The 26,470-nt window shown below is 47.2% G+C and overlaps 2 protein-coding genes across 8 annotated transcripts; both read left to right on the top strand.

Annotated features, from left to right (window-relative positions):
• Positions 1–2,706: 2,706 nt before the first annotated feature.
• On the top strand, positions 2,707–14,266 carry LOC148687146 (uncharacterized). 5 transcript variants are annotated; one of them, XM_088663782.1, is made up of 6 exons: positions 2,707–2,830; positions 3,600–3,731; positions 4,969–5,389; positions 6,800–6,964; positions 8,470–8,596; positions 11,020–14,266. In XM_088663782.1, the coding sequence occupies exons 3-6, from the start codon at positions 5,030–5,032 to the stop codon at positions 12,723–12,725; spliced, it is 2,358 nt and encodes a 785-aa protein (XP_088519908.1). In that variant the 5' UTR covers positions 2,707–2,830; positions 3,600–3,731; positions 4,969–5,029; the 3' UTR covers positions 12,726–14,266. The 5 variants fall into 5 exon arrangements, with proteins under 5 accessions (XP_088519908.1, XP_088519911.1, XP_088519909.1 ...); XM_088663785.1 differs by having other exon boundaries at positions 6,800–6,881; XM_088663783.1 differs by having other exon boundaries at positions 2,719–2,830; positions 3,604–3,731.
• Positions 14,267–17,843: 3,577 nt separating this feature from the next.
• Positions 17,844–26,132, top strand: LOC118080199 (uncharacterized). Of its 3 annotated transcripts, none has more exons than XM_060269513.2 (6): positions 17,844–17,997; positions 19,351–19,842; positions 20,766–20,853; positions 21,122–21,204; positions 21,992–22,118; positions 23,858–26,132. In XM_060269513.2, the coding sequence occupies exons 2-6, from the start codon at positions 19,441–19,443 to the stop codon at positions 25,234–25,236; spliced, it is 2,079 nt and encodes a 692-aa protein (XP_060125496.1). In that variant the 5' UTR covers positions 17,844–17,997; positions 19,351–19,440; the 3' UTR covers positions 25,237–26,132. The 3 variants fall into 3 exon arrangements, with proteins under 3 accessions (XP_060125496.1, XP_060125499.1, XP_088519970.1); XM_060269516.2 differs by having other exon boundaries at positions 17,883–17,997; positions 19,329–19,842; XM_088663844.1 differs by having other exon boundaries at positions 17,960–18,149.
• The last annotated feature ends 338 nt before the right edge of the window (positions 26,133–26,470 follow it).

The raw sequence follows: 26,470 nt of genomic DNA on the forward strand, positions 1-26,470 counted from the left end.
TGAAGGACCCAAACCACTGTGGACAATCTCCCGAGACATTGAACAAGCTTACGACCTAATGCCTGCAACTGATCTCTGTATTAACACGTGATTTGTTGGATAGTTTCCTCTGCGCAACTGATGTACATCAGAGGTTTTTGACCTTTTTGGGTCCACGGCTCCCTTGAGTAACTACATCCTTTCTGCAGCTCCCCTGTGGGGCTCAGGAGCCCAGTTATGCCACCCCTTATCTGCAGAGCCGGCAGCCCCTCACCCATTTCTGAACACCCTCCCTTGCGGAGGGTTCCCACAGCCTCCTCTCCTCTCCCCTCTCCTTGGGAGTGCTCTGGGCAGCCGCTGCTGCTGCCCCAGTCCCTGAGCTGCCCCCCTGCCCCAAAGAGAGGTGCCTCCTCACACTGCCCCACAGGATCCTGTAAAAAGGATGCCCCCAGCCTTAGTGACCCAACAGAGACTAACCAGAGTGAATGTGAGGCCAGCGCCTTGGGTGGAAGCAGCGGGCATTGCCAGGCCTGTATGGCACAAAGGCTCCCCTTCAGCACCGGGCACTAAGCTCCCAAGCAGGAATTGTACACAGCAAGCACAAGGAAGGCCAGCACAGAGCCTGCCTGCCTGGCCTCCCACTTCTCTGTCCATTCCCAAAAGCAAGGGCTGGCAAACTGGCTGGCAGGGCTCCCTCGCCCGCTTGCTTGCTTACTCTGAGGCTGCCTCAGTTCCTGGCAACCAGCACTCCCTGGCCAGCCCCAGAGGCACCATTCACCTGGGGAGCATGTAGCCAGGGATGCTGCCACAAGCAGTTGTGCAAGCCTTTGGGAGGCAGAGATGCAAGAGGGCATCAGAGAGCCAGTGTGGTGTAGTGGTTAAGAGCAGTAGACTCGTAATCTGGAGAACCGGGTTCGCTTACCTGCTCCTCCACATGCAGCTGCTGGGTGACCTTGGGCTAGTCACACTTCTTTGAAGTCTCTCAACCTCACTCACCGCACAGAGTGTTTGTTGTGGGGGAGGAAGGGAAAGGAGAATGTTAGCCGCTTTGAGACTCCTTCGGGTAGTGATAAAGCGGGATATCAAAGCCAAACTCTTCAGAGGAGGGAGGGAAGGAAAGAGGGACAGAGGCCAGTGTTGCCCGCAGCACCCTTGACCATCCTTCAAGGCACCCCAGGGTGCCACAGCACCCTGGTTGAAAACCACTGTTCTACATCCATACATGAAAATGGGGAGCGAGAGAGTAGGGGGTTCTGTTCAGGTCAAGAGATTATCTGTATCTTGTGGGAGTGGATTTCATCGTTTCACTATACGTCGCTGCTATAATAAACTTTGCAGTCTCCTCCCCGCTGCATTTATTTGAAAACACACATTTAATTCAATACTGTAATAGCTTAAAGTGGCTCCTAGACTACCTCCCTCACCCTTTCTTCTGCAAAATGGGTCTAATACTGCTGGACAACTTTGCAGGGCTGGTGTAACCCAGCCACAGACCTGCCCCCCCTTACAATATGGGTATCTGTGTCTGTATTGGTATTAACAGAGTCATTTTTTAAAGAAAACATTCACAATCTGGGAACAAAATCAGAGAGAGAGAGAGGGAGAGAGGGAGAGAGGGAGAGGGAGAGGGAGAGGGAGAGGGAGAGGGAGAGAGAGAGAGAGAGAGAGAGAGAGAGAGAGAGAGAGAGAGAGAGAGAACTGCCTCCCATTTCAGGTTCTACGTTGTTCCCCTGTGAGGAAAGTTTACAATACCTGAGGGGGGAAGTTTTGGGGTGAAACAAATAAATAAATTCCCTGAAACCTCATCAACTGTGCCCAGTCCCTAGAGAAACAAAAAGGATGTGATGCTTACTGAGGAATGTCATGGGGCTCCAAAACTGTTTTTATTTATTAAATTTGTATACCGCTCTATACCAGTAGACCTTAGAGCAGTTCACAATATACCGTACTTCCCTAGATAATTTTAGGACCATTTCTTCCTCAGAAACGGAAGCAGAGATAACGAAGTCCTCTAACTGAGGGTTCCCCCACCTTTTTTCAAGCCACTAGAATAGCCCCCTGCCCGAAAATATTTTATTAGGGGGGGCTGGAGATACCTCAGCTCCTATGCCACAAGGAGACTGAAAGGTAGGTGGTTTTGATCCCTGATTTTGATCCTTTCCAAAATCCCAGAGAAGTCTTCGGATTCTCAAAGGGGGCAGCTTGGAAAAAAAATCCTGCCCCTCTTCTCTCCCCCACCGCTAGTCCTTGCCTCTTTAACTCTTTTTCTGCCTTTAACTCTTGCATTGCAGGAGGCTGGACTAGATGACCCTCGGGTACCCTTTCAGCTCTACGTTTCTTTGATTCTATTAAACTCCTTGCCCCCTCTGTCCCCTCGCCAAGAAAAGAGACAGGCAGCACTCTTGCTCAGGGGCGCATTGGCACGTGTGGGGCAGGAGAATCACCCTGCGCAGTGATGGGAAAAGGCTGCTCTAGCCACTAGACCTCCTTTCCCCCCTTTTCAAAGTTACTTTCAACTGATTTCCCCCCCCCCCGGCCACGTTCGCTTGGGAACCCGAAGTACCGGCGAGTCTCTCCCTCCTCCACCGAGCCAGGAGATGCCCAGATTCCCACCTGTGTGCACGCAGAGCGCACGTTTCCTCTTTGGCACAGAGCGGCAATGCTCGTGCTCAGGCCTTGCAAGGGTTAAAAAAAGAACCGGATTCCTAGAGAAGAAGGAAATTAGGGGTGGAATGAAGTGGGGGGGGGGCTTCCTCCAGAGCAGAAGCAGCTCCCCGCTTTGCAAATGAAGAAGCCTCAGCCTCTGCTTTTCCCCACCGCGCGCTGCTTCTGCGGCTCCTCCTGCAACCCGGTGAGATTCTGCAACCTCTTTTGGGTGCGTTTGGTGGAAAGGAGGGGGCGTCGCGTGGGAGATGCAGACCAGGAGAACCACCACAGGAAACCAATAGGGAGAGGGGTTGTTCGTTTCTCTCTTCCCCATCTGTATAGGCAAGAGGTCCCCGATCTAAGATACCACCACAAAATTGCAGAGTTGGAAGGGGCCCTGAAGATCATCTGTCCCAACCCCCCTGCAATGCAGGTATCTTTTTGTGCAAGGTGGGGGCTGGAACCCTGATATTTAGAGTCTCTTGCTCTACCGCAGGGGTTAGCAAACTTTTTCAGCAGGGGGCCAGTCCACTGTCCCTCAGACCTTGTGGGGGGCCGGACTATATTTTGGAAAAATAATAATGAACGAAATCCTATGCCCCACAAATAACCCAGAGATGCATTTTAAATAAAAGGACACATTCTACTCATGTAAAAACATGCTGATTCCCGGATCGTCCACGGGCCGGATTTAGAAGGTGATTGGGCCGCATCTGGCCCCCGGGCCTTAGTTTGGAGACCCTGCTCTACCGGGTCTGTGGGGCAGAGTTGCTCAATGAGAGCAGATTGTAATACAATCACAGAATTGTAGAGTCGGAAGGGAACTCTGAGGAGCATCTAGTCCAACCCTGTTTAATGCAGGGATATGCTGCTCTCTCATATGGGGATCGAACCCGCATCCTTGGCGTTATCAGCACCACACTCTCACCAACTTTGCTATCCAGGCTGATGGTTCTTAATTCCCTGTTTGCCAGATAGGCTTCCCGGCTTTGTAAGCACATGTGCGCATTTGGATGTGAGGGGATCTTCAAAACACTGCTAAAAACTGGCAGCCTTTTCGTCGGAGGAGTTGATTACGCAAGAACCCAAATACAAAAAATGGAGAGGTAAAAGATTTTGGATTATCACAAAAGATGCAGAAGGAAATGATTAGCAATAGGACCCACAAAGGGGAGGAGGGGAGGCCAAGAGATTCCTTGGAATCTTGTTTTTATGTTGGATTTGTGACTGTAAAATTTTAATCTGAAAAAGCAAATAATTAAAAAAAATAAAATAAACATGAATAAATTGAAGGTGAATAATGAACAAGAGCGAGGCAATTGGACCCGGCACGGGTGCAAAAGAGAAGCGTGGCTGCCACTGCCACATTTGTAGCCTTGTTCCTCACACTAGCAGGGATGGAAGGGGCAGAGAGGCAAAAGTGTGCTTTGGGCTATGCCAGCCTCAAGGTGGTAGAAAATGATTGGGCCGACATCCTGCCCACTGCCTCCGAGAGTCAGAAGTGGGGCACAATTGGAGATCCACTGCAGCCTCTGCAGACTGAGGTCTTACAGAGTTAAAGCCGAGCTTTAAAAAGCATACAGTAGCTGCCAAACTCATGAAAACCTTTTGTTAAAAGTGTATTTCACAGGTTTGATGGCTCATAACACCCGATTGGCTCTCTAAACACTCACTGGCTTCATTCAAATGAAGGAAAGCGACTGCATATCAACCTAAGCAAGTTGAGTTTCCTTTTTCTGGTCATTTGGCTATAACTTTTGATAGAATACAGATAATTGAACAAACTTCGTTGCATTACATTCTTCATTAAATGATATTTCCATTGATCTATAGGTTTATGGTATTACTCAAAAGAAAAGTGGTGTTATGAGCTGTCAAACCTCAGAAACACACTTTTTCCAAATGGTTTCCACAATCTTGGCCACTAGTGTAGATGAAAACTGTCCTTTTTAAGGGATGCCTGAATATAGCAATGGGAGAAAGCTGGGCAGCGATGTGGTATGTTGCTCTCTGGCTGATGAGTCTGTGTAAAAGACTATGGATACAGAAAGGAAGAGGAGGCATGAGATAGATCATAGAATCATAGAGCTGGAATGGACCCGAGGGTCATCTAGTCCAACCCCCTGCAATGCAGGCATCTCAGCTAAAGCATCCATGACAGATGGCTGTCCAACCTCTGCTTAAAAACCTCCAAGGAAGGAGAGCTCACAACCTAAGGGAGATTTTGGGGGATCCCTGCAAGTGGGTAGAGGAACATGAGCAATAGACCCTTCATATGAAGAAGCAGTAAACCAGATCCCAAATGGGGGGGGGGCGGTTTCATCAGAGAATGTTTTTCTGCAGATGAGAGGTGGAAGAACAAGACTCTGCCGCCCTCAAAGCAGGAAGACAGCCCAAGAGCATCATGACGGAGAGCTCTGGGGAAATTTGGGTCAGAAGCAGACACAAGACATTGAGGGAGAACGCCCATGGCCCAGATGTGCACTGCCAACAATTTAGGCACTTCCAGTACCAGGAGGCCAAGGGACCACGGGAAGTTTGCAGCCGACTCCACCGCCTTTGCCGTCAGTGGCTGAAGCCGGAGACACACACCAAGACCCAGATCTTGGACCTGGTGATCCTGGAGCAGTTCCTGGCTGTCCTCCCTCCGGAGATGGAGAACTGGGTGAGGGAATGTGGAGCAGAGACCAGTTCCCAGGCGGTGGCCCTGGCTGAAGGTTTCCTCCTGAGTTGGGCAGAGGATCAGAAGCAGGAAAAGCAGCAGGTGAGAATGTTTCATCTACATTAAACATAACAAACATGAGCTTCCAGAAGTTGTTGTTGGACTAAATCCATAATCTCTGAGCATTGGCTGATGGCAGCTGGGGTTCAACAACATCTGGAAGGCACAGCTTTGACTGTCCCTGATTTTGATTTGATTAATTGTATTTCTATGAATTTTAATTTGATTTGATATGTTGTTTGTCTCTGTCACTTTTCATTCAAATGAGTCTCAAAGCAGCTTACAAACAATAAATAACAGTAACATAATAAAAACGTAATGGAACATCACAAACACAGTGTACATCAGGGGTCCCCTAACTACGGCCCCCGGGCCGGATGCGGCCCAATCGGCCTTCCAATCCGGCCCGCGACGACCCCCGCCGCCCGCTGCCGCCGCCCGCTCTCACGGCGCGCGGCGCAGCGACGATCTAAAAAATCGGCAAAAAATCGCCGAAAATCCTTTGTGCGCATGCGTATGGGCCTCTCCCGACCTGGAAGAGGTCATTTCTGGTGCACTTCCGGGTCGGGGGAGGCCCATACGCATGCGCACAAGCGATTTTCGGCGATTTTTTCCCCGCCCGTGTGCGTGTGCGCATGCGCACGGGCGCGCACTCCCCCGCCCTCCGGCCCGCTGCGCGCGCACTCCCCTGCCCTCCGGCCCGCCGCGCAGTCGGCGCGGCGGGCACCGGCCTGCCGCGCGGTAACTCTGGGGACCCCTGGTGTACATCATGTAAAATAATTAGCAGATCATCAGTAAAACAATTGCAATCTACAGGTGAAACTCGGAAAATTAGAATATCGTCGAAAAGTGCATTTATTTCAGTAATGCAACTTATTATTTTTTATTTTTATTTTAATTTTTACAAATGCTTTCTTTTGCAAATTCCACAGTAATAAAACAAATAGTTACAATAATACAAAAATAGACATCGCTATTACATTTCATTAATTACATTCCATTTTTAATTGACCCGCCTAACGACAAATAATTACAATTAAAACAAATAAAGGCTTGACATATCTTGCTTTGCATGTCATGCATCTATCACCTTTTAAGTTGCATGACTGAAATAAATGCACTCTTCGACGATATTCTAATTTTCTGAGTTTCACCTGTACACAACAACTAGTAGCAAATCAACCACGAAAAATTAAGCTGATAGTTGAGCATCACAATTTTAGCAAATGTCATATTATATGATTAACAGATTAATACAGCATTTAGAATCAATAAAACAATATGAACAATGACAAAAATAGCTAAGCATTGTTAGATCGTCCCAAGTGGGTCAGAGTGGGGGTGCAAAATTCTGTACTCCCTGGCCAAATTTAGAAACCATCAAGGTTATCGGCTGTGTCATTTCTCCCCATTTAATGTCTTCTATCCTTATTGCTGTTATGGCTGTTTCAGGTAAAGGGTCTGTTTGCTGAAATGGGAGATGATTCCCCTGTGGCAGAGAGGACTCCGTCAGACCCCAGACAGAAGCCACTGGGTGAGGATCAGTGCGATGTATCTCAGTTTGGGCTCTCTCCATGTTGTGAATTGAACTTCCATGGAAATAGTTGCTTTTTGGAGGTAATGAACTGGAACCAACTTCTTCTCAATAAGAACTTTCCAAACACTGACCCCAACGGTATCTATTTTGGAGGGGACACAAATTTCATTTGTGAGATTTGCGCTCTAGTTCCCTTTGCTCTTACATTGGCCAAAAATGCTTTTGTAGAGTTAATGCTAGAGTTAAAGGTTTGATGTTTTACATAATTTCTGCATTCCATAATCTTATAAATTTCAATTATACACCAGTCAAAATAACAAACCCTTATACTGAAGTGGCAGTTTTAATGACTTCCATTCACATTAACGCATTTTATTATTTACAACCCTACAAGTGAAGCATTCAAACTGTGTTTATTCTTCTTGTGTGTGACATTTATTTTGTCCAGAGTGTTTTCTTCATGTCTTTGTACTAGAATCATAGAATCATAGAATCATAGAGTTGGAAGAGACCACAAGGGCCATCCAGTCCAACCCCCTGCCAAGCAGGAAACACCATCAAAGCATTCCTGACAGATGGCTGTCAAGCCTCTGCTTAAAAACCTCCAAAGAAGGAGACTCCACCACACTCCTTGGCAGCAAATTCCACTGCCGAACAGACACTAAATTGTGTCTATGTTGTTGCTGTTCGCCATCCTGCCTTGGGTGGAGCTAGTTTTCCATTGTTGTTTCGTAAGTTCTCCATTGCTCCTCCCCAAGCTTCATCATAATACAAAAATCATACTGTCTCGAACAGCGTTGTGTTTCTGCCATTTCCCCTTCAACCCTCTCCGTTCCAGGGCTTTTCCCAAGTAATCGGAGACTGCGCCTGCATGTCGTCAACCTCTCCTCCACCTTTTTCATGCCTCTTCTGGTCCTGAGAGACAAGGCAGAATGAGAGCTTGTCTCAGCAAGAGGGGGAGACACCTGTGCCTCTTCACCAGCCTCTCATCTTTGCCTCTTTGCCTCTCCTCCCACCCACCACCCACTTCAACTTCTGCCTCTGATTCTGAACTGCTCTCTGCCACAGACTCTCCCTGCTCACTAAGCCCTGATACCACTGCCCAGACTCTGAGCCTTCTTCCCTTGAGGATTCCCCACCCGGTTCCTCCAACCAGTCCATGACAGGCAATTCCACCTATTGAGGCCTGGGTGGGGGGGCACTCCTGGACCCCAAGCCTGAGGGCACCTACCCTTTAAGTAGGCAGACAGATCACTTGGGAGACAGGCTGGGAGCAATCTAGATGCCCCAATCCCCAGCTCACCTCCCTTGGCTGAAACAATTCTCTCTCCTCTAGAAGGCCACTAAATTCTGGGAATAATGAGCATGGTCACCTTAAACCAGGCATCCCCAAACTTTGGCCCTCCAGATGTTTTGGACTACAATTCCCATCTTCCCCGACCGCTGGTCCTGTTAGCTAGGGATCATGGTAGTTGTAGGCCAAAACATCTGGAGGGCCGCAGTTTGGGGATGCCTGCCTTAAACTATCCTAGTAGCTCATCTGTATATTATATGTAAGGATGCACTGTTTCATTTTTCCTTTTAGGGTCCAGTGTCCTTTGAGGATGTGGCCGTATGTTTCACAGCAGAAGAGTGGGCTGTGTTGGATCCTGACCAGAGAGCTCTGCACAAGGAAGTCATGGAGGAAAATGGAGGCATCGTGGCCTCTCTGGGTAAGGCTCCCTGTTGGATCATAAGGCCCGTTTTGAAATTCAGTACTTTTTTTGTATGCGTCGAACCCCAATATTCTGATGTAGCTCAATAGTGTTGGAGCATTGTTTGATGCTTGACTGGGTGGCAAAGACCTTCCCACACACGGGGCATGGGCTCATCTGCTTCCTTTTGTACAGCTTCGCCGGGTTTTTGATGAAGCAAAGGGGTCAGGCTTTGGGGAATCGGCTTTCTCCCCTGCGGTAGTAAATAAGAAGATCAAATGAAAGGAACGTCTTACCAGTTCGATTCTTTAATAACCACAGTGAGAGAAGAAAGAACACATATCCTAGAAATTGTGGTACGCCCAATTAAGGCTCACACACCCTCCATCCCTATTAATCTACGTTGCTCCTAGTCTTGTAATCTGAGCTTGTACCCTCTGTGCTTTCTGCTCTGATACTTTCTGAGCTCTTCTCACCTTGGGGAGGGCGAGCGACTGTGAATCTGTTAACCCTCTCTCTATTGGATAATAATATATATATGATAAGAATAATATTGGAGAAAACTGGGTATTGAAACTTGCTTAATCTAAATCATATATCCCAGTTTACAGTGGCCCTTTTGAGTACGCTTCACGCAGAGTATACGCAGTCAGAAGCTGACCTGGCTAAGAAAACACCACCAAGAGCGTAGGGTATTATCTCCCTTATATGAAACCCCTTACTAGCTGTACGCTTGTAGAAGCATACAGAAGAAAATACAAACTGTTGGGTTTCTTTAACTGAAAAACAAACTGGCTCTAAAGAGACTTTAAACTAAAGATAAATGCTTTCTCTCTTAGCAATGTTATCTACCCACATTCAAAACCTCCCACAAACCTCCCATTAAAACTACCCGAGAATTAACAGCATTCTAGCATTATAACTAAGCAATCATACTAAGATTCAACTAAGGAATCTCTTAAACTGAGAACAACTGAGAGAGTGATCTACTTAGAGATGAATCAAACTGAAAGATCTAAGTAAGAGATACAGAAGGCTTTCTGGCAGAGCCTTATATACAAGGAGCAGAGCCCACGCCTGTGAGCAATTAACAGAAACACCGGCACCTGTTTCTCTTAAACAGACAGTATTTACATTAGACCGACTCTAAAGTAACTTGACTATTCAAAAAATCCAACACTCTCTCCCAGTGTTTCTTCTCCTAGCTGTGCCCCATCCAGTATTTCCCAGCTTCAGCCTTCTGAACTATGCCCCTCTGCAAACCACTGTTCCAAATCTACACCGTCCTCCTGTTCCTGGGAAGATTCAGGGTCAGGGGGAGGGAGAGGCTCTCACCATTCCCTCTCAGTGCAGCCCTCCTCAGCACAGTCCCTGACAAAAGGTCACAGCCGGGAAAGATCACCGACTCAATGTCCCCACGGACACTTCCTTTCCCAGATTGATCTCTGGTTCATTCTGGTGGTCATAGACGTTCTCCTCCTTCTCGAGGCCCTGAAGTCCTCTGCCGTTTACTTTGAACTGACAGTTATCTAATGTATTCTCTCTGAATTTGCATCCTTCCATTCTGCCCTTCTAAACAATGACCTGACTGCTTTGAACTGAGCACACCTCTTGAAATGTAAGTTTCAGAGTTGTTCGGGAGGCAGAACAAGCATCCTAGTCATTTTCTGTTGGGGCAGGGGGCTGACTGGCATAAGAGACTGAGCAGATTTGGTTTGACTGAATTAATAATAATGCCCCTCTTATGGGGAAAAAGAGTTTGGCTAGTATCAAAAAAGCCCCCTCCCCCCCCGATCTGTCTCAATATATCTAATATTTTCTGCACATTTCAGCACTTGAAGACTCCATCTTCTTCCAGTTTAGGAGTATTTATTTATTTTTCTTGATTAAAAACATTTATATCCTACGTAACTCTGCATTTAATAAAAATCTAAAGGGGGGAATTATTGCTTGTATAGGCTTTGTAAGACCCATAAGATAGGTTGACTAGACCGAGAGAGTGTGATCTCTCACTGGGAGCCAAACCCACATCTCTGTGATCCAAATCAATAGCACTCCAGCTGTCAGTTAACACCAGTCAACAGAGGAAGTTAAAATCTGCCTCTCATCCAAGTCCTTCCAGCTTTCCCATTATCACAAGCATTGAAGTTGTTCAGTGATTTGAGGCTTCTGTCCATGGTCAGAGCCAGTGTGGTGTAGTAGACTCGTAATCTGGGGAACCGGGTTGGGGTCTCCGCTCCTCCACATGCAGCTTGGGCTAGTCACACTTCTCTGGTCTCTCAGCCCCACTCACCTCACAGAGTGTTTGTTGTGGGGGAGGAAGGGAAAGGAGAATGTTAGCCACTTTGAGACTCCTTAGGGTAGTGATAAAGCAGGATATCAAATCCAAACTCCTCCTCCTCTTCTTCTTCTTTTAGCTATTTCCCTCTTCCCTCTTGCAGGTGACAAATTGAAAACCAATAATAAAAGAAAACAAGCTGGAAAAGAGTCACTGGAAAGATGCACAAAGAAGGAAAAGCAGAGAAGGAAAACTGAAGCAGAGAAGATGGGAAGGAATACATCCCCGGCCTCTCAGGGTAGCAACTACAATGAAATTGCAGTCAAAGAAAAAACAGATATAAGAAACAAAAAGAAGTGTTGGGATTATTGGAAAAGTTTCGGTTCTAAAAGGAAATGTAAAGCACATTGCCAAAACTGCAAAGGGGAGAAACCATATAAATGCTTCGAGTGTGGAAAGAGCTTCACGAGACACTCTGCACTCATTTTCCATCGAGGAATTCATAGTGGAGTGAAACCGTATAAATGCTTTGAATGTGGAAAGAGCATTAGTTGCAAGCAGGGGATCAGTGATCATCAAAGAATTCACACAGGGGAGAAACCATATCAATGTATGGAATGTGGAAAAAGCTTCACTCGGAAGATATATCTTACTAATCACCAAATGATTCACACAGGGGAGAAGTCTTATAAGTGCTTGGAATGTGGAAAAGGCTTCACTCAGAGCTCCAAGCTCACTTCCCATCAGAGAATTCACATTGGGGAGAAACCATATAAATGCTTAGAGTGTGGAAAGGGCTTCAGCCGCAAAAAGAGCGTCACTTATCATCAAAGAATTCACACAGGGGAGAAACCATATAAATGCTTAGAATGTGAAAAGAGCTTCATGCAGAAGGCAAGCCTCACTTTTCATCAGAGAACTCACACAGGGGAGAAACCATATAAATGCTTGAATTGTGGGGAAAGCTTCACCCATAAGACAAGTCTCACATTTCATCAGAGAACTCACACAGGGGAGAAACCATATACATGTTTGGAATGTGGAAAGAGCTTCCCTCGCAGTGGTGAGCTTTCTTCCCATCAGAGAATTCATACAGGGGAGAAACCGTTTGAATGCTTGGAATGTGGAAAGAGCTTCCGTCACATTTCTAGCCTTTCTTCCCATCAGAGAATTCATACAGGGGAGAAACCGTTTGAATGCTTGGAATGTGGAAAGAGCTTCCGTCACAGTTCTAGCCTTTCTTCCCATCAGAGAATTCATACAGGGGAAAAGCCACATAAATGTTTGGAGTGTGGAAAGAGCTTCACTCGGAAGATACATCTTACTAATCATCAGAGAATCCACACTGGGGAGAAACCATATAAATGCTTGGAATGTGGAAGCAGCTTTATTTCCAAACACAGACTCACTTCCCATGGAAGAATTCACACAGAGGACTTGCCATATAAGTGCATGGAATGTGGGAAAAGCTTCATCTTGAAGCAAAGTCTCACCTACCATCTAAGAATTCACACGGGGGAGAAGCCATACAAATGCTTTGAATGCGGAAAGAGCTTCAGTGGGAAGGCACACCTTAGTTCTCATGAAAGAATTCACACAGGAGAGAAACCATATAAATGTTCTGAGTGTGGAAGGGGCTTCAAAGATAGTTCTAGCCTTCTCTTCCATCAAACAATTCACACCGGGGAGAAACCGTACGAATGCTTGGTGTGTGGGAAGAGGTTCAGAGACAAATCTCACTTTACAAACCACAAAAGAATTCATACAGGGGAGAAGCCATATAAATGCTTAGAATGTGGAAGGAACTTCAGCTGCAAGAAAAGTATCCTTAATCATCAAAGAATTCACATAGCTGATACAAAATTTTAAAAAATTCCTTCCAGTAGCACCTTAGAGACCAACTAAGTTTGTCATTGGTATGAGCTTTTGTGTGCACGCACACTTCTTCAGATACCATAGGTGAGAAACTATTCTAAAAATGTGGAAAGAATCCACCAATGGATTCACAAAGGGCAAAACCATATAAATGTTTGACTATAGAATGGGGTTCAGGAAGAAGATACAACTCACTTCTCAAAAGGATTCACTCAAAGGATAATTTATGAAAATACTTAAGAAGGTGTGGCCTTAAGATTGCTACAGAAGAGACATCTCACTGATCATCAAAGAATTCACAATCGAGAGAGACTGTATAAATGCTTGGATTATGGAAAGGACTTCATCTGCAAAAAAGTTTCATTTCCCATCAGAGAATTCATAAAAAGGAGAAAAGTATAGAGAAGTTTGCTGTGTGAAGGCTTAGAGCCCAGGGATTGCTGGTGGGACAACAAGTGGTCAGAGGGAGAAGGGGGAGAAGTCTGGGAGAAGGAGATGTCGGAAGCTGAAGAGGTAACAGGTCTTAGTGAGCTGGGAGAGTCTGTGGCAGAAAGAAGACCAGAATCAGGGAAGAAAGCCAAAGCAGGTGAATAGGAGGGAGGTAAAGAGATAGAAATGTGAAGAGTCACAGATGTCTTCCCCTCCTGCTGCAACAAGCTCCTCTCACTCCCAGAACCAAAAGAGGCATGAAAAGGAAGGAGCAAAGACAGACATGCAGGCGCAGTCTCTGATTGCTTGGAAAAAGCTCTGGAGATGGCTCCCCACATAGATAGCTGTGAGGAGGCAGGGACCTTTAGTCTCGGCAACTGGTTTCAAGGTTGTTGTTTTTTAAAAAAGGTAAAGCACCCCTGGATGATTAGATCTAGTCAAAGGCAAGCACAGGGTTGTGCCGCTCATCTCGCTTTCAGGCCGAGGGAGCCAACGTTTGTCCACAGACAGCTTTCTGGGCCATGTGGCCAACAGGACTAAATCACTCCTGGTGCAACAGAACACCGTGACGGAAACCGGAGCGCACGGAAACGCCATTTACCTCCCCGTTGCAGCAGTACCTCTTTATCCACTTGTAGTGGCGTGCTTTAGAACTGCTGGGTTGGCAGGAGCTGGGAGAGAGCAACGGGAGCTCACCCTGTCATGGGGATTCAAACTGCCGACCTTCTGATCGGCAAGCCCAAGAGGCTCAGTGGTTTAGACCACAGCGCCACCCGCGTCATGGGGTAATGGGGTAACACTTACAGGGAATAAGATGCTGTGGTCATTAAGGCTGACACTCAGCCCAGTCTGTGAAGATCATGTTTTGCTAATACGTAAAGAGATTACTCCAGCTTTGAACTGTGTGTTTTCCTGGCCAGTGTTTGCTCAAAGACATGTGCAGGAAATGTTTTGGAAGAAGGCACAAACTCCAGTCTCCATCAAAGAATTCATAAAGTGAGAGAGAGTGTATTATATTTTGGCATTGTTATTATGAGGCTATTATTGGCTATTATTGTAATTGGAAAACTAATAAAATCATTATCACATATAAAAACATAATAAAACGCCAAATGTTAAAAACTTAAGGGCAGGATATGAGGAGAAAAGGAAGCGACTTTAAGGACCCAGAGCTGAGTTTAAAGACGCCTGGATGTCAGGTCCCAGAATAAAAAAATCCTTCCAGTAGCACCTTAGAGACCAACTAAGTTTGTCATAGGTATGAGCTTTCTGAAGAAGTGTGCATGCACACGAAAGCTCATACCTATGGCAAACTTAGTTGGTCTCTAAGGTGCTACTGGAAGGATTTTTTATTTTTATTTTGACTGCGTCAGACCAACACGGCTACCTACCTGTAACTAGGTCCCAGAATTCTAGTTACAGGTAGGTAGCCAGGTTGGTCTGAGTCGAAGCAAAATAAAAAAATTCCTTCAGTAGCACCTTAAAGACCAACTAAGTTTTTATTGTGGTATGAGCTTTCGTGTGCATGCACACTTTGTCAGATACTCTTGAAACAGAAGAGCCAGACCCTTATGTATATACAGAGGGTGGGTGGGAATGGGTGATGGGCTGGTAGGAGTGGTAAACCTGTTGATGGCTGTTAACGACTGCTGATGACTGCAATTGGTCCTGCGGGTGGAAAGCAAGGGCTGAGGCGCTAAAGAAAGCTTGATCATGCATAATGAGATAAGAATCCAATGTCTTTGTTCATCCCAGGTGGTTCCATGGTTTTAAGCTCCCCCCCCCCGCAGGACCAATTGCAGTCATCAGCAGTCGTTAACAGCCATCAACAGGTTTACCACTCCTACCAGCCCATCACCCATTCCCACCCACCCTCTGTATATACATAAGGGTCTGGCTCTTCTGTTTCAAGAGTATCTGACAAAGTGTGCATGCACACGAAAGCTCATACCAAAATAAAAACTTAGTTGGTCTTCAAGGTGCTACCAAAGGATTTTTTTTATTTTAGGTCCCAGAATGTAAGTTTCTCAGAAGTCAGGTACGCTGAGGGATCTCCCAGCTCACTTCGCCAGGTCTGCCCCCAACAGTAGACCTGTTGCTGGCTGGGAGTTATTTTTGTTCGCTACGGAGAGGGAGTGAAATGCAATTATTCCATCTGCTTGCTCCCTTTGGTTTCTCGACCACCCTAGGGAGATACGAGGCCACATATGGTCAAATCTCCTTGCGGTAACAACACAGCCTTTCGTGAGCAACTTTCTGGGGGCCGCATGCTGGTGGTGGGAGGGGCCAAAGGCAAACGTGATCCGAGTGATGGAGGTGACATTTGTACAATAGGCTGAATTTCAGTCAGACACACACAGACAAAGAGGCTTAATCCCATTTCCGGAGCGATACACGCCGTACGTCTGAAGCATGTGACTTCCCCCAAGGAATCCTGGGAACTGCAGTTTACCTTTCATGGAGCTACCATTCCCAGCGCCCTGAACAAACTACAGTTCCCAGGATTATTTGGGGGGGGGGGAGTTATGTATTTTAAATGAATGGTGTATGCAGCCGAAGAACACCACAAAAGAGGTATGGAGCACGACTTGAAGGCGTTTGGCCTCCAGGACTGAGGTTCCCCCTCCATGACCAGCTGCAATTTCAAGCATGATGAATTCATTCAGGACTTTTATGGCTGGCTTCTTCCCATTCAAAATCGTTCTTGGTCCAGTGGAAGGAATCCTAGTTAATGATAAACTATCAGCAGATTTTCAGTCTCAGTTACCACAACAATCTGGAAATGTGCTGGAAATTTTTACTTAAATGGGGGGGGGAAACAGATTTTTATTTTTATTCACCCTGGGAGCAAACAGGCACTGCAGGCGAAGATGGAAGTTTGGGCTTCTCCTTGCCTGCCAGCAACGTATCACTTGTTATAATTGTTTATGCACACCATGTAATTAAATAGCAGTAAAAAGCTTTACAAAGAGAATAATTCAGGAAAGAGGCAAGCAGGCAGAACATAGCTATGGCGGCCAGTAGTCATTGATAGCCCTCTGTTCCATGAGTTTGTGCCGCCCTCTCTTAGAGACAGTTGGTGCAGTGGTGAGAGCGGGCCAGGACCACGAAGCTCCCGAGGGGAAAACAACTTTGGCCCACTTACTATCAGCATGGCCTACATCACAGGGTTGTCGTGAGGATTAAATGGCGAGAGGGAGAGCCATGTGTGCTGCCTTGAGCTCCTTGGAGGGAAATGTGGGATACAAAAGCAAAAGTATAGAATCACAGTTGGAAGGGAACTCTAGGATCATCTAGTCCAGCCCTGGGAATATGCAGCTGGATCGAACCCGCAACCTTGGCGTTATCAGCACTATGCTCTAACCAACCGAGCTATCCACCAAATTCATTTTAAAGCCATCCAATCTTGCATGGTCTCCGATTTACAGTAATTTTTAATAATAATAATAATAATAATAATAATAGTTGTTGTTGTTGTTGTTGTTATATAGGTAGTAATGTAAACCTGCTTGAAAACTAACATATATTAAGGGAGACGGGAAAACAGGGCACCCACAGTGAGCTTGATGGCCGAGTGAAGATTTGAACCCTGGCTTCCCAAAGACCCTCGCCTGACACACTAACCACTGCACACCACTGCTGGCTTTAAAAGAGGACTGGAGGAACTCACTGACGACCAGGCCAACCGTGGCTGCTATTAGTGATGCCTCTGGGGTGCCAGTCGCTGGGAATCACAGGAGGGTTGGAGTCCAGCGCTCTAACCACTGCACCACACCACACGGGCTCTGTGAAGACAGCTCCTTGCGTCAGCAGACAACGGGACCCACCTCAAGGCCGTTGGTTCAAGCCCCACGTCGGGCAAAAAAGACCCCTGCATCGCAATGGGGTTGGACTAGATGACCCCCGGGGGTCCCTTCCAACTCGACAGTTCTATGGCTCCATGGCATAAAGTGTGGCTCTCAGCCAGCCTTTCCCACGCCTCCCTGATTTGACCCAATTGATGGCGGAGTTATTGTTGTTTTTTAAACCTGATTATGCTTTGGACACCCCACCCCCACCCATGTCCTTGCTCCCTGGGTAGCTCAGTTGCTTAGTGTGGTGCCGATAACGGCAAGGTTGCAGGTTCGATCCCCGTCTGGGGCAGCTGCCTGTACCTGCATTGCAAGGGGGTTGGACTGGATGATCCTCAGGGTCCCTTCCGCCGCTACAATTCTACGACACTACGATTCTAAAAAAATTTCCTTCCAGTAGCTGTAGCACCTTAGAGACCAACTAAGTTTGCCATTGGTATGAGCTTTTGTGTGCATGCACACTTCTTCAGATAGATAGATTCTAAGGTGCTCCTGGAATGATTTTTAAAATTTTGTTTCGACTACGCCAGACCAACACGGCTACCTCCCTGTAACTACGATTCTATGCATGGCTTCGGCCTGGCCTACCTCGCAGGGTTGTTGTGAGGATAAAATGGGGAGGGCAGGAGAACCAAGGGCGTGGTTTTTCCTTGGAGGAAAAAGTCCTTGGATCTATAACAAACAAACAAGCAAACAAACGGCCTTGTGGCAGGGCTGCTTCCTTGGGCTATGTTCATCGGGGAACCTGAAGTGTGCCTTTCCTCTGTGGCTGCTGATGAGCAGTGCAGAGGCTGGGCTTCAAAGGGTTAAAACGAAGTGAGCTCGATTCCTAGAGAGGAAGTGAATTGGGGGAGGGGGAGGGGAGGGGGGAGGAATCCTCTGCAGCCAAAGCACCTCCTCTCTGAAGTCTCTTTTCCTGCCTGGCTTTTCCACTTGGGAGGGTGAAAGGAGCGCCTGTCATTTCCAAATGCTGCATCTGAAATCCGGTGAGAGAACCCCCACCCCACCCCGCACCCATTGCACAGGGTGCCCCAGAGAGAGGGTGCACACGAGGCCTGCTTATCCCATGCCCCCCCCCCCAAAAGCAGGGAGTGGAGCTCCCTCCAGCAAGGCCAGGAAACCGCTGGGGGTGCTCTGTGTACGTATTTGAATTAGGTCTGCATCTCTTGATATCGCCAATGCAATTCCGGGGGTTGATCTAGATCAGGGGTGGCCAACTTCCCAAGAGACTCTGTGCGATCTACTCACAGAGTTAAAAACTGGCAGTGATCTAGCCCCTTTCTTTGGGGTTCAGGTCAAAGTTGTTGAGTTTTTTTCAGGGAGGAGGTAAAATGTTGAGCTTTTTTTTAGGGGAGCCACAGTTGTTCAGCTTCATTGGGGGAGCCAGTGATCCACTGCAGACCTCCAGTGATCTACCTGTTGGACATGCGTGATCTAGATGACACCAAGGGGACCTTTCCAGCTCTATGGTTCTATGAATTGTGCACTGAACTGTGATTAGAATTAATGCATCACCCATCCACACACACACATGCGGGCAATTCAGACATCAGCTCCTGAGATGGGGGGGGGGGACTTTTTGTTGGCCACCTGTCATGGATGCTTTCGTTCAGATCCCTGCATTGCAGGGGGTTGGACTAGTTCAGGGGTAGGCAAACTAAGGCCCCGGGGGCTGGATGCGGCCCAATCGCCTTCTCAATCCGGCCCGCGGATGGTCTGGGAATCAGCATGTTTTTACATGAGTAGAATGTGTCCTTTTATTTAAAATGCATCTCTGGGTTATTTATGGGGCATAGGAATTTGTTCATCCCCCCCCAAAAAAAGAAAATATAGTTTGGCCCACCATATGGTCTGAGGGATGGTGGACTGGCCCACAGCTGAAAAAGGTTGCTGACCCCTGGGTCCCTTTCAACGCCACAGAATCATAGAATCATAGAGTTAGAAGAGACCACAAGGGCCATCCAGTCCAACCCCCTGCCAAGCAGGAAACACCATCAAAGCATTCTTGACATATGCCTGTCAAGCCTCTGCTTAAAGACCTCCAAAGAAGGAGACTCCACCACACTCCTTGGTAGCAAATTCCACTGCTGAACAGCTCTTACTGTCAGGAAGTTCTTCCTAATGTTTAGGTGGAATCTTCTTTCTTGTAGTTTGTGAATCCATTGTCCGTGTCCGCTTCTCTGGAGCAGCAGAAAACAACCTTTCTCCTTCCTCTATATAACATCCTTTTATTGATATGACATCTATATGACATCCTTTTATTGAACCCAGCCCTAGTTGAGACCATGCTCTCTTAACTACCACATAATTCTAACAGGAAAAATGTCATGGCTTCGCAGGACTTGGTTCTGAAGAGACCAATGAGAACAGCCTTTCTCCCTGAGAAATAGACCAAAAAGGCTGAGGCTTCCTTGGTGCCCAGATCAAAGATGGCTGCCCTTGAAGTGGGAGGAGACCACAATCCTATCAAGATTTGGAGCAATGGGAGATTCTGGGAAAGAGACGTGCAGGAGATCCAGGGTGAGGAGAATGCCCTTAGCTCAGATGTACAATGCCAACGTTTCAGGCGGTTCCGCTACCAGGAGGCCAAGGGACCCAGAGAGGTTTGCAGCCGACTCCACCATCTTTGCCATCAGTGGCTGAAGCCAGAGCGACACACCAAGGCTCAGATCCTGGACCTGGTGATCCTGGAGCAGTTCCTGGCTGTCCTCCCCCCAGAGATGGAGAACTGGGTCAGGGAATGTGGAGCGGAGACCAGTTCCCAGGCGGTGGCCCTGGCCGAAGGTTTTCTCCTGAGCCGGGCAGAGGACAAGAAGCAGGAAGAGCAGCAGGTGAGAGAGGGTTTCATTTTGATTATGGGTGTGTCTTCCAAAATGTGTTGAATTAAAACTGCCATCATCCCTGATAATAATATTTTATTTATACCCCGTCCATCTGGCCAGGTCTCCCCAGCCACTCTGGGCAGCTCCCAATAGAATATTAAAAACACAATAAAGCATCAAACTTTAAAAAACTTCGCTAAAAAGGGCTGCCTTCAGATGTCTTCTAAAAGTCAGATAGTGAGGGAACCACCAGAAGGCCCTCAGCACTGGCCCTCAGTGTCCGAGCTGAACGATGGGGGTGGAGATGCTCCTTCAGGTATACAGGACCGAGGCCATTTAGGGCTTTAAAGGTCAGCACCAACACTTTGAACTGCGTTTGGAAACGTACTGGGAGCCAATGCAGATCTCTCAGGACCCTGAGCACTGGGGCTGGTGGTGTTTGGAATCTGCAGGGAACCCTTGAGTTTGAAACTCCCAAGGGCAGGGTTGGCAACCTAAGGCCCATGGGCCAGAAGCGGCCTGCGGAGGTTGTTTGACCAGCCCCCGAGCTGCCCCCGAACCGAGCTGCCTGCTCACGCACTGCACTAAACCGGCACAGTGCAGCGTGGGGACTCACTTCCGCGGTGCCAGAAATCGCATCTGCGAATGTGCAGACGCCAGAAATCATTTCCACGCAGATGCTGAAAATCGCAGGTGCACACGATCTGGCCCACAGAGGGATCTCCGTGGGACCAATCCGCCCCAGGCAAGATAAACTTTGCTGACCCCTGCCCAAAGGTCTCTGAATGGAAGGGGTGATATTAAAGAAACCTCTGTTCATTTTCCTACTTTCATTGGAAATCAGCCAAACAGGAATATCCTTCAGGTTTCCGCCTTTGTCATCCCTTTTTAAAATACTTCTCCCCATGTGATGTTTTCTATCCCTATTGCAGTTTTGGGTCAAGGATCCAGCAACAGAAACGAGGACTGATTTCCCTAAAGCAGAGAGGGCTCCGTCCGTCAGCAGTCAGAGGTTACTGGGTACGGATTCAAGGCTTCTATTTCAGTTTGTTTTTCTCTCTGCGTATTTTGAAGGAAACCTTTTTATCTTTTGAGGGAAGGCACTTGCTTTATTTGCAACACTTCACAACCCTGATTTCTGGTTAGGAACCAGAGACGGGTTTTCACATGATCGAAATATAAAGAGTATAAACTGCTGGAATGCACCCTTCATGTAGGACCTTTCCTAAATGAGACATGCAGTCACTCAATCATTTTAATGGGTTCGTGGCACATTTCTCTCTCGCAGGTGACAGAATGAAGCTGGACATACATGCTCAGACATCTCTTCTTTGTGGTGTTGAAGAAGCAGCAACTGTGAAACCAGATCAGGTAGGAGGAAAAATCACTGGGGGGGGGGGGAAGAGGCTGGGATCTTTGCCGCCTGCTCCCCTCTCCGATCCTAAACAGATCTCTCTCCTCTAATTAGCATCTGTCAAAACTGCCCCCAATGAAGGCTGTGTCTGCCCCCCCCCAAAACACATTTAAATACAGTGGTACCTCAGTTTACAAACACAGTTGGTTCCGGAAGTCTGTACTTAACCTGAAGTGTACTTAACCTGAAGCGAATTTTCCCATTGAAAGTAATGGAAAGTGGATTGATCCGTTCCAGATAGTCCGTGGAGTACTTAAACTGAAGCGTACTTAACCTGAAGCGAACTTTCCCATTAAAATAGAAAAAAATTCCTTCAGTAGCACCTTAAAGACCAACTAAGTTTTTATTTTGGTATGAGCTTTCGTGTGCATGCACACTTCTTCAGATACCAGATGTATCTGAAGAAGTGTGCATGTACACGAAAGCTCATACCAAAATAAAAACTTAGTTGGTCTTTAAGGTGCTACTGAAGGATTTTTTTTCTATTTTGCTTCGACTCAGACCAACACGGCTACCTACCTGTAACTTTCCCATTAAAGGTAATGGAAAGTGGATTAATCCGTTCCAGACGGTCCATGGAGTACTTAAACTGAAAATACTCAAACCGAGGCGTACTTAAACTGAGGTATGACTGTATTGAGAATAATGACCGGTCACTTCACCACCACTAATATTTGGGTTGTGGCTAGTCGATAATCTTTGTGCAACGTGCAAGGAGAAAAAAACGTTTTCTGTTTCTTTCAGTGTCCGGTATCCTTTGAGGATGTGGCGATGTGGTTCACAGAAGAGGAGTGGTCTCTGCTGGATCCTGACCAGAGAGCTCTGCATGACCAAGTCATGGAGGAGAGCCTTTGGATTCTGTCCTCTCTCGGTGAGGCTCTCTCTTGGATCATAATCTCTGTTTCATAATTCAGAATTTCTTTATACAGTGAAACTCGGTATTCTGGCGTAGCTCAGCATCCCTGCCTGCTTAGCTCTGTGCGGTTAATGTTGAAAGGACATTAACTGTCTACTGCACACTCTCTGAATACACACCCGCCTCTTTTGCCCTTCTTAGCAATGGCCTGACTGGTTTGAACTGGCCAGCCTTTTTCAGAATGGAAGTTTCAGAGCTGATACGGAAGTGGAACTGGCATCTCAGCTCTTTCCTGGTTGGCTGGAAAGACGGCGGATGTCAGAAGATGGAGGTGGTTTCTTGATTGGGCCAAACAGCCATCCATGGCAGAAAAAAAGGCTGGGGTTTCCTGGTTTCAAGTGCCCACAAATAAGAAATTATTTTGCCTCTCAATAAACATCTGATCAGGAGTTAAGTCTGCTCTCTTTCAGAACCTACATCCATTTCCCCCACTTCTCCCCAATAAAAAAGTCATATATTTGGCTTTAAAGACCCTTGTTTGGATTTCTCACTAAACCTTTTCCTCACATGCCCAGATGCTGTATCTAAGCTCCATTTTGGCTCCATTGTACATTGAAAAGTTTCTGTGTAGCTTTTTTATTTTGGGCCTTGGGATGGCTTTGTTTATATTTTTCCTATAGGTGGTATGGAGGGAGAGTACCCAAAATGGGACTCAGAGACTCCCTCCTACAGGTGGGCAGACCAAGATGTGGAACGAGGATCTTCCTCGCTATTGGATGCCTATTGTGATTTTATTTTTTTGGGGGGGGGGTGATGTTTGAGGACCCTTACAGGACTGGGACACCCAAAATAGTGCCCTCTTAAGGTTTTTAGATTCCAGTTCCCATCATTCCTGAGCATTGAGCATTGTGGCTAGGGTTGATAGGAATGTGTGTGGTTACCCCTATTTTATGAAAAAGGGTTCGGCCTAAAGAAGTCAGGGATGCTCTGCCATTTCCCCCCATATCTATCCTCCAGTTGCTTCTTTCGCAACTAACAGTTCAGAAGAGATTAATAACAAAACAACAACAACAACAACAATTTATTATTAATACCCCGCCCATCTGCCTGGGTCTCCCCAGCCGCTCTGGGTGGCTCTCAACAGAATACGGTATTAAAAACACGATAAACGATCAAACATTAAAAACTTCCCTAAACAGGGCTGCCTTCACATGTTTTCTAACATCTGGTGCGAGGGTGTTCCATAGGGCGGGTGCCACTACCGAGAAGGACCTCTGCCTGGTTCCCTGTAACTTCACTTCTCACAGGGAGGGAACCGCCAGATGGCCCTCAGAAATGGACCTCAGTGTCTGGGCTGAACGATGGGGGTGGAGGCCCTCCTTCAGGTACACTGGGCCAAGGCCGTTTAGGGCTTTCAAAGTCAGCACCAACACTTTAAATAGTGCTCGGAAACGTACTAGGAGCCAATTTAGATGACGCATGGTTCTTCCATTTACCTGTACAACAACTTTCTGAAGTAGGCCGGGCTGAGTGTGATTAGCCCAAGATCACCCAATGAATTTCCAATCTGAGCTAGAAGCTGAACTCAACAGCAACTGGAATTAGTCAACTGAGGCAGTTAAATCTGTGGTCAGGCCTGCCTCTCGATCTAAATCTTTCCAGCTCTTCCTTGATCACAAGCATTGAAGTTGCCCCATGATTTGAGACTATCTTTTCCCCTCAGGCTCTTATCCGCTTCTCTCTCTTCGTTGCAGGTGACGAATGGGAAACCCAGAATAAGGAAGATCTACTTGGGAAAGAGACATCGGAAAGGGGGGAACATGAAGGGAAGAGGAGAAATAAATTGTCTACTTCTCAGGGATGTGACTACCGTGAAATTGCAGGCCGAGAAGAAACGGATGAGAGAAAGGAAACAGGGATGCCCCGTGCGAACAGGGGAAGTCCCCGTTCTAAAAGGGGACGTAAACCCAGCGTCAAAACCCACCCAAGGGAGAATTCTTATGAACACTCAGAGTGCAGAACGAGCATCATTCAGAGCTCCCGTGTCACTTCCCATCAAGGAATTCACGGCACGGAGAAACCCTATATTTGCACCGAGTGTGGGAAAAGCTTCCCTTACACCTCTGGCCTTATTTCTCACCAAAGGACTCACACGGGGGAGAAGCCATACCGGTGCCTGGAGTGCGGAAAGACCTTCAGCCAGAAGAAGCACCTCACCAACCACCAGGCGATTCACGCGGAGGAAAAACCGTACCGGTGCTTGGAGTGCGGACGCAGCTTCAACTGCCGCTATAATCTGATTCGGCACCAGAGGATCCACACCGGGGAGAAGCCGTATCAATGCCCGGAGTGCGGGAAGGGCTTCCGGCACAGCTCCACCCTCTCTTCCCACCAGAGACTTCACACCGGGGAGAAGCCCTATCAATGCCCGGAGTGCGGGAAGAGCTTCAGGGATCGGTCTCACCTGTATGCCCACCAAAATGTTCATACGGGAGAGAAACCGTATGCCTGTCTGGAATGCGGGAAGAGCTTCTACCAGAAGAAGCACCTCCGTAAGCATCAGATAATCCACACGGAGGAGAAGCCGTACAGGTGCTTGGAGTGCGGAAAGAGCTTCCGCTGCCGTTTCAAGCTAACCCGCCACCAAAGGATCCACACAGGAGAGAAGCCGTATCGGTGCTTGGAGTGCGGAGTGAGCTTCAAATGCAGCTCTGCCCTCTGTTCCCACGAAAGGATCCACACAGGGGAGAAGCCGTATCAGTGCCCCGAGTGCGGGAAGGCCTTCAGAGCGAAGTCTCACCTGTATTCCCACAAAAAGATTCACACGGGAGAGAAACCCTACCCGTGCCTGGAATGCGGCAAGGCCTTCCGGCGGCAAGAGCACCTCACCAACCACCAAGCGTTGATTCACACGGCGAATAAGCCCTATAAATGCCTGGAGTGCGGGAAGAGCTTCAGTCAGAGTATTTACCTTACGTACCATCAGAGTATTCACACCGGGGATAAATCGTATCCGTGCTTGGAGTGCGAGAAGAGCTTCCACAGCCAGAAAAGTCTCAGTTCTCATCAGAGAGCTCACAAAGGGGACTGCAAGAAGATCAAACCTATCCATTCTCGAGGAAATCAGCCCTGAGTGCTCACCGGAAGGACAGATCCTGAAGCTGAGGCTCCAAGACTTTGGCCACCTCATGAGAAGAGATGGTTGGACAGTGTTCTTGAAGCTATGACAAACCTAGACAGCATCTTCAAAAGCAGAGACATCACCTTGCCGATAAAGCTCCGTATAGTTAAAGCTATGGTTTTCCCAGTAGTGATGTATGGAAGTGAGAGCTGGACCATAAAGAAGGCTGATCACCAAAGAATGGATGCTTTTGAATTATGGTGCTGGAGGAGACTCTTGAGAGTCCCATGGACTGCAAGAAGATCAAACCGATCCATTATGAAGGAAATCAGCCCTGAGTGTCGGGAAAGATTGAGGGCACAAGGAGAAGGGGACGACAGAGGACGAGATGGTTGGACAGTGTTCTCAAAGCTACCAACATGAGACTGACCAAACTGCGGGAGGCAGTGGAAGACAGGAGTGCTTGGCATGCTCTGGTCCATGGGGTCACAAAGAGGCGGACACGACTAAACGACTGAACAACAACAAATTTTTAAAAGGGCGTGGGGAGAGAATTTGAGTAGAAACACAAACTTCCGTTGTCGTAAAGCAGGGAGCAGTATTTATTCTTGGTGTATTTTTTAAAAGGTTCAGTGATGATGCACACAGGGGAGAAGCTGTGCTTCCGAAAAGGAACAAATTCTCGTGAAAGTGAATTCTTTAATTTGCCCTAAATAAAGCAAGAGGGTAGGGAACAAACAGGGTTAAAATCCCATTTGCAAATATTTATTTCCAATTTATCAGCGGAAGAGGTGAAGGCATTTTAGTTTCTGAAACTTGTAAGCCCTGCAGAGAGAAATCAGCAGCATCTTCTACGTGATAAAGAGCAAAAATATGCATGAAAAATAAAGCACAGTCTTCACAAGGGATGATAAAGTGTGAAATGAACTGTATTAAAATGTCAGCATCTGTCGCATTCAAAGATCGTGCAAGATCGAAATTAACAATTAAGGATTACTGAATCCAGCTTGGCCACACCTAAGCTCCACAAGCTCCCTTCTTAAAACTGTAGCAAATCCACAGCTGTCCTGTTGGCATGGCCTTTTTCATTTAAAAGAGCGCCATTGCTCCTAATCCAGAAGGGACTTTGAGAGTCCTAAATGCATGCTAGCAGAGAACAGCTCTCTGTCCCTGTGGGAGGTGGGGAATTGGGATACTTCCCACCATCACAATCCAGGATCCCATCTCTGCTGTAGTGAAAGAGGGG

Source organism: Zootoca vivipara, chromosome 2, assembly GCF_965207765.1.
Source record: "Zootoca vivipara chromosome 2, rZooViv2.hap1.1, whole genome shotgun sequence".
Lineage (NCBI taxonomy): Eukaryota > Metazoa > Chordata > Lepidosauria > Squamata > Lacertidae > Zootoca > Zootoca vivipara.